The following is a 7,933-nucleotide window of genomic DNA, read 5'->3' as shown; positions in this document are numbered from 1 at the left end:
CAAGGTCGGGATCCTCAACGTCGACTCCGATGAGGAAGAATTGAAATCAATTTAAATTATTGTTCTGCATTTGCAGAACTTATTGATTTAAAATCAAATTCATCGAAGTCTTTTGTTGTTTAAATTTTTATAGGGGTGGCAGTGTGGTCAGCCCCTTCCGGTAGAGAGGGGGCACGTGCCGGTGCCCTCTATAGAGCTTGCCTGTCAGTGTTGTCGGTCATAATATAGGGGGTGTTGGTGGAGATGCTTTTTGATCACCATATTTGTGTGAAATGTGAACCACTGATAGCGTGGTAAAATGTTGGTCTTTAGATAATTAACCTGCAGGTGTGGTCAGTCAAACGAATGGGCGGTTCACACTTGGCCGGTGCTGCAAAAGAGCGAGCAGGTACCTCCTAATGTCCGTGGCTTACTGACCTGCTGACACGACCAAGTGGGGGGTGAAAGAAAGAGGGACTAAAGCAAGCACCTGCAGTGATTAAAGAAAGAACATGCACCACACGCACAAAAGGGATCGTTGATCAAATCATTCCGTCATGCATCCATAGATTGCTTCATCAGAACTCATTCCTTTTATAATTTTTTTCTAGTCTCATCTTGGGCCTTTCCAACTTTCCATCTGCTCATGATACGGTCCACGAACACGCCCTTTCAAACATGCACACCCAAACACTACTACTGTAATCTCGCCACTGAAGAAGGACACAAAACTAAAGAGGAGGAGATACAAAACTATCCTAACTTGGCTAGAAGCATTCCTGCATCAGCCGGCGAAAGATATATAGAAGAAAACCCCAAAAGTAACTAAGAATTAACAGAGATCGATCTGGTATATATAGCTTTCGCCGGCTAACGCGCCGATATGCTCCTCTCCTGCTGAAAGTATCTGAAAACTGACTTCTTGGCCGGAGCCCTTAGAAACGGAGGAATTTTGCGGGGCAAATTCAACTAGAAGATGATCACTAATGGTGTATCTTGGACCGAAAATTAGCTTGTTGCTAGGTTTTTTTTCTTTGTAAGCTTGGTGTGATGGCTGGCTAGTCATGATCCGCGCCGTGCCAGTCAGGTCTCCCCAGCGTGAACTCCAAGCTTGGGCTGCTCAGCTCGTGGTTCGACACCTGCGAGCCGCTTGATCTGCAGGGCTCCATGTTCTGCAACAGAAGGATCGATGCACACAACGATCAACAAAAACATCTTGGAAAAACGATCAATGCAAATGTGTAGGATCAGGTGCGTTGGGAAGAAGAATGTGCACATATGCATACGTACCTCCATTGGAGAAGACAGTCCTATGGAGCGATGAGCGTCCATGTTACATGAATTGGAGGACAGCCATGGGTCCCTGGAGGAGAATGAATTTCCAAATTAGCAAAGCTGATCAGTTACCAGCAGCTTTCCGCAACAAGATAGCACATGCATATGTTTACATACGCAGCCTGATGCATATGACCAAATAGTAAAAGTAGGCCTCCTGCGATGCTACAACTGGGCATCCGTGTATGTATATGAATGGCAAGTTTTGCTACTGCAGATAGGAACATGGCGTGGCCATGGATGCACATTGCCCAGTATAGTTAGCTTTGGCTAAAGAGAGCAACAACAGTCGCTCTTCCTGATCAGTTCGTTACACATAGAGCTTCTTTCTAGGCAACAAAAGCCCTAAAAAGAAGTTCCGGTTTTGGCACAGTACACCAGTGCAATGGTATGTACAGGAGCTCGTCATCAGCAAGCTAGCTGCTGCGTGAAGGGAATTTTCAGCAAAAGAGAGATACACAAGCAAAGAATCTAATGCTACATATGACTAACACACATGCGGGAAGAGAATTATTGTTGAGATCAATCCTAATTTTCTCTTGGCTCTCCTAGATACAAGAAACCATTCTTGCATGCATTGCGCATATTTAATCAGTATGTAGTTTTTTATGGGCATGGAGATGTAGAGTTATACGCATGCATTGCTATGTTGCACACTACAATGTTGGTGACGAGAGAGAGAGAGAGAGAGAGAGAGAGAGAGAGAGAGAGAGTTTTTGTGTATGAATTAATATGGCCCACATGTTGGAGATCATGGAATTGGTAGTTCTTTTCTCCGAGTGTACGCTTATTTTTGTACATCAAGGAAAGTGTCCTTCCTTTATCACTACTCTATAAACATATAACAACAACTCAGTACCAAACCGTTCTAAAGTGCTTTTGTCTTGATAGGAACAAACGTATACAGTTAACATTGAGGGACCGGTAGACTTTTCGTGTCAATAATATCAATCATAGATACACTACTTTATATACCTACTCATATATGTATGGAACTTTTCTGATTAAGAACAGTATTAGTTTGAATGTTGTTCTAGATCGTGGGGACTCCAGATGGACTGATAAAGTGTATCATATATACACTTAGCTAAACAAACATACCAATATGCATGTCTGCATTTGGTCTTATCATTTTTGAAGGAGAAGTAGTAGGTATGTTGACTAACTGTTTAAGGAGAATCAGCATAAGAATAAAGCAAGTCTTTGATTAAGAGCCAAAATGGCAAAACAGACACTACGAAAGTTTTTCATTTTCACAGCCAGTGGCACATTTAAAACTACAAACTTTTGCATTGACATCTACTGATTTTCCCCAGGAATAAACTTTGCATGAATGTTCAATTACCTTGACCATCTGAAATAAGCTAGACTAGCCCATAACCACTGAAAACATATTAGCCTGTATTGTCTCCAACCATTAGACTGAACTAATTTTTTTTAAAGCGTTTAACCTTTTTTGTTCTAAAAAAATAGTTGTATAACTCAACCTACTACTACTTAACACAAATAGGTTCTTCCAAAAATATTTATAATTTACTATGCACTTATCTGTCTCCGAAAATTCGACCTAAAATGGCTGAACCGAAGTTACAAAGAAACAATATGAGGGCAAGGATCAAATAGATGGTTTTTTTTATCATGAAAAACAGATTGAGGAGACAGGATGATGAAAACGAATCAAAGAACTGGAATGATGCAACTATGACCAAAAGATGGGATAGAAGATTGGAAGAGAAGATGGAGTAGGATAAAGAGGAAAAGTGAATGCAGCCAGGGGCAGGTTGAACTGTACTTGCTTCCAAGCAGTTCGTATGCCAGCGGTTGGATGGTGCAAGTTAAGAAAATAGTTAAAGCACACGCAGAGTAAATCACCTTTATTTAGAGAACCTTGAGTGGCGCGGTAATAATTGGGCAAGAAATAGGAGTAAAAAAGGCATTCAAGTGACCGGAGGAAGGAGGTGAAAAGAACCAAGAATGCAGCAAGTCCTTGGTTACATATTCCTAGGCAATAGGGCATGTCAGGTCAAAGCCCCACCAGCCCTGGAATCAGAGCCATGCATTGATAAGAAAAGATAATGTAGCTACCTAGCCACCACCCTAGGATTGACGCAGAGAGAGAGAGAGAGAGAGAGAGAGAGAGAGAGAGAGAGAGAGAGAGAGAGAGAGACCCAGAGAAGAAGACAATGGACAAAACCCGAGAACCTGCAACACACTAAAATTCACACAACATGTTTTTATATATAAAATAAGTATAATGTATTTTCAAATCCCAGTTCCAGAAAGACCAAACACAGAAGAGAGAAGCTGTGCATGCTCAAGTCAATGGAGGTGTGACCTTTTGGTCTTTTCCGTGTGACATAACATTGGCCACCTATAGATAGCAGGCAGCAGACCTGTGTGTACCTTCCCATCCAGGTGTGTGTATGCCCCAAAAACATTCTTTTAAGCTTTGGCCATCACCAGATGATGATCTATACTGGCACAAATATTATCTTGGTTAAATATTCAGAACCTTTTTTCAGGTGCCAATGTGGTGTTCCTTTGGGCATAAGCGAGCAGTTTAAGCACGGCATAACGAAATCAAAGACAATGTTTATGATCTAATAATGATACCCGTTGTTATCTCCACAGATATGTAAAACTCTAAGACTAGCCATAGTGCTAGTATCATAGCTAGTATCATGCACATTGGTCCCACAAAAATATTGATGTGGCAGCTAATGAAAGAGGAGAGAGGAGATTAGAGTAACATAGGTAGATACCGTATCATAGCGCAAATATCAAGAAAAGTTAATGCTAAACAAATCTTGTACACATATTTGCATTGAGATTCTAAAAAATAATAAATATAACATAACTATGATACTACTATATAATACTATCCACTATAGAGATAGTATCATGTAGTAGTATCATATGCATGATACTACTACATGATACTTACCACTATGACCAGCCTAAAGGCGAACCAAAAGGTGTGAAGCTAGAAGGGGGGAAGGGATAGCTAGCTAGCACAAGATGTACGTTGATGTATGCACAAACAAACATCAAGATGTGAAGCAAGTGAACCAAAAGATGTGATGAAGGGATGATGTATGCACAACATTCACATGTACGTTGTCATGTGACTTGAGCTGGTACGTACGTACCTTGAGGAGTTGCTCCACCTGGTGCTAGTGTTGCCGGCCGAAGTCTGGTCCATGTCGCCACCTCCGCCGCCGCCACCGACAGAGCTCGTCGCGCCCTCAGAGATGGACCGGTGCTCCGGGAACTGCCTCCTGTTGTTGTCGCCGGACCCAGCCTGGCCGGTGCTAGGGAAGTCGTCGTCACCGGAGCCGCCGTCGGTCGGGCCTGGAGAATTGACGCACAATGCCAGCCACCGACGGAGCATGATGAGTTAGTGCTATCTCACTTCCATTAGCTAGCAGCAAGCTAAGAGGCGAGGCACATAGAGAAGATCGAATGCGATGGAGTTAGCAGATGGGTGGCAATGCGAATTACCTGAGGAGGCCGCAGGCTTGTCAGTGCTCTTGACGGTTCGATACATCTGAAAGGGGGCATGCAGCATAGTGAGAAGAAAAGGCAAAAATTTAGAAACAAGAAAACAAGGCAAGGAATTGCAGCAATCAGCTTAGGGCCTGGGGAAAAGACAAGCAAATGGATCAACAGGTGGATCGGCGCGCAAGACAACAGCGGGAAATGGACGAGGGGAAATACTATGATGGCATGCCCTTGCCTTGGAGCCTTCCTCCTAGCTAGCCAGCAGCTTTCTCTCTCTTGTTCTTCCATGTCATCGATCAGCTCAGCTGGGTCACTCTTCTCTCTCTTCGTGGAGGTGAGTGCTTTGGGCCGTGCACACAGACGCAAACACATACGCTAGCTAGCTAGGTAGGCGCGCACAGATGCACATACATTGCATTATTGAGTAATGATGGCAACTTTTTCTCTCTCACACACATCCCCAAACACTGGCCTCACTCTCTCTCTCTCTCCCCCTACCTCCAAGAATGGCAGTTTCTTCGCTAACTCAGGAGTTACTGCATTGGCTTTCCTGTCTGACCCAAACAAGAACGAGAAGAGCGAGAAGACGAAGAAGCGAGAGAGAGGGATTGCTTGCAAGGACATCGGGAAGGCCGGATTGATCAGGTTTGGATATGAGTACCTGGAGATGGCTCTTGACATGCGCTAGCGTCAGATCCTTCACGTCCATGAGCTCCAGAACAGACTTGGGCGTCGCCCCTGCAAGAAAGATTAGATTTTGATGATCGATCAGGCCGGGAAGGATCGCTAGACTGGTACGTGTAGCGCGCGGTCGGCGGCGCGCGGCCGGAGAGACTGGGTGGTACGTACTCTCGTGGCCGCCGAGGAGCTCGACGGCGTGGACGAAGCGGGCGTGGAGGGTGCTGGTCCAGCGCATGCGAGGGGCGCGCATGCTGCGCTTGGATGGGAGCTTGGGCATGAAACGGGATGCTAGGCCGAACGGCTGCGCGCCGTGAAGGTGGTGGTGGTGCCCGGCGATGCCCATACCGATGCCGCCGCCGGGGCCTCCGTACCCGCGGAGGGTATCCGAGAGCATGCCATTAAGTCTGCCGGAGGCCGACAGCATCCGGTGGTGCGCTGCGGGGGAGAGAAACGGCATCGTGGGGTCGAAGGAAGTAGCGGGCGGAGGCGCCCCCGGCACGAGAGAGGACGGCGACGTGGATCCAAGCGACGACGGCCACGTCGCGGGGTGGTGATGGTGGTAGGAGCTGTAGAACCCGACCTTCGGGAGATGGTGGCCGTCTCCTCCCCCGGGCGCCGGCGGCAGGAACGGGAAGCCCCCGGCGCCGTTGTAGATTGGTATCCCACGGATTGGCGGCGACGCCGACACGCCGCCGACACCCGCGTCCAAGGGCTGCAGCATGGGCATGGTCATCAGCGGGGCGCCGGGAGACGTCGTGGCCGCGGAAGACGCAGCGGCAACCGACGGCCTGTGCCGCCACGGCAGCGCGGCGCCCTCCTGCTCGGCCGCCAGCAGGGGCGGCGACAGCGACAGCTCCGTGGACGCCGTGGAGCCGTTCAGCCTCCTCCAGGGGTCCCCACCGCCCGATCCCACAGGTCCGCGCCCGCCGACGCCGGGCGCCGAGCCCGTGGGCGGCCCGGTGCTGGGCAGGCTGATGTGCAGGGAGAGGTCCGGAGACGCCGCCGAGCTCGCCTCCATCTCTCCCACCTACCACCGCGCGCGCTGGCCTCGATTGCACGCGTGTGTGCCCGCAGATATCTAGGTTGGATATTAAGGAAGGATCGGAGGAGAAGGTTCTTGGTGTTCTTGTGTGGCCGGCTCTTTGTTTCGGAATGCTTGTGCTTTGGCCTTGCAGCTTGGGGGGCGGGGGTGCTGTCCCCTTTTGTATCTGTCTCTACTACTGGAGTCTACTTCTTCCTCTCTCTCTCTCTATACTTTCTTCCTCTCTCTCAACCTCCAAACATGAGAGACACCAGGGATAAATTGGTTTCTTGTGCTGTCCTTCCTTATTGCTAAATGTATAAAAAGGTAGAGAGAGAAACTGTAGAGGGAGACACAGAGAGAATGTGAGGCTATTATCTTGTTGTTTAATTAGGAGGGGCAGGCATCAGCAAGCATGAGAAAATGACACTTAGGAGGAGATAGTAGTACTTAGTCCTGTTAGTATTAGATTAGATAGACATGCAAGTGGGGGAGTCAGAGCTAGTAGTACTATGCTTTTGTTTCTACATGTTTCAGTACCATAAAATACTATACAACTACAATACACACACACGCACAAAGAAATAGTATCGAAACATATATAAAGAAAAAAACATGCATGTAGGTATGTTGTAGAGGAAGATTGATGGATCTGATTTTGTTTGTTGGACTGAAAAGGCTGTGTGAGCTCGTGCGCTTGGGATTCTTTTCCCCCCATGCCCCCAGGGCTTGGGCTCTCCTTTCTCTCTCCATCCCTGCCTCTGTAGACTACTGCACCCTTTTTTTATGGGGGAGCTGAAGAGAGAGGAGACGCTGGAAGGACAGGCTTCTTGTTCTCCTTCCTTCTCTCTCTACAATTTTTCTTTCCTGTCTCGCTTTCGGATTGGATGCGTGCGGGGTTCAGTGCCCCTCATGGGCCGGGATTGACCCGGTCGACATTCTACAGTCTCATCGGAATACGGTGATAACGAACGGAGCCTGGCCTTATGTTTGTGCACATGGTTCTAGCAATTATCTTTGCAGTGACACATTCTCTAAATAAAAGTGCTATTCCTAGTAAGCCTTCTTCTTAAGTACAATGTCAGAAATATAAGTACAATGACAGAAATATCTCGTGGCTTACACACACATAATACAGCTCATACTCACCATAAAAATAATACTGCCCGTGCTACTAGCATAGTATATCTTTTTTGATTTTTGTTGAATACAGACTATTGACAATATATTGGGTTTAATTTCAGCGAATCATAGTAAGCACCGGATATGCGGCGCCTTATTAATTGTGTGGGGCCTTCTCTAGAAATTGGCGGTGTTCGCGTGAAATTATGTTTCCGTTACGACGCATTAAAACAGTACCAAAATTTGCATTTAGCTTTTTTTTCGCCGTAGCGTTGACATGACTAGTTCATTACG

The 7,933-nt window shown here is 46.9% G+C and overlaps 1 protein-coding gene across 1 annotated transcript; it reads right to left on the bottom strand.

Moving 5' to 3' along the window:
* Positions 1-517: 517 nt before the first annotated feature.
* Positions 518-6,765, bottom strand: LOC127301274 (probable transcription factor RL9). Its single transcript, XM_051331493.2, has 6 exons — positions 5,665-6,765; positions 5,477-5,553; positions 4,816-4,861; positions 4,464-4,665; positions 1,270-1,342; positions 518-1,151 (listed from the first exon to the last, which is right to left on the bottom strand). Exons 1-6 carry the CDS (start codon positions 6,512-6,514, stop codon positions 1,038-1,040), a joined length of 1,362 nt encoding a protein of 453 aa, XP_051187453.1. The 5' UTR covers positions 6,515-6,765; the 3' UTR covers positions 518-1,037.
* Positions 6,766-7,933: the final 1,168 nt, after the last annotated feature.

The sequence above is a fragment of the Lolium perenne genome, chromosome 5, assembly GCF_019359855.2.
Source record: "Lolium perenne isolate Kyuss_39 chromosome 5, Kyuss_2.0, whole genome shotgun sequence".
NCBI classification, from domain to species: Eukaryota; Viridiplantae; Streptophyta; class Magnoliopsida; order Poales; family Poaceae; genus Lolium; species Lolium perenne.
This window is presented reverse-complemented; position numbering and strand designations above follow the sequence as displayed.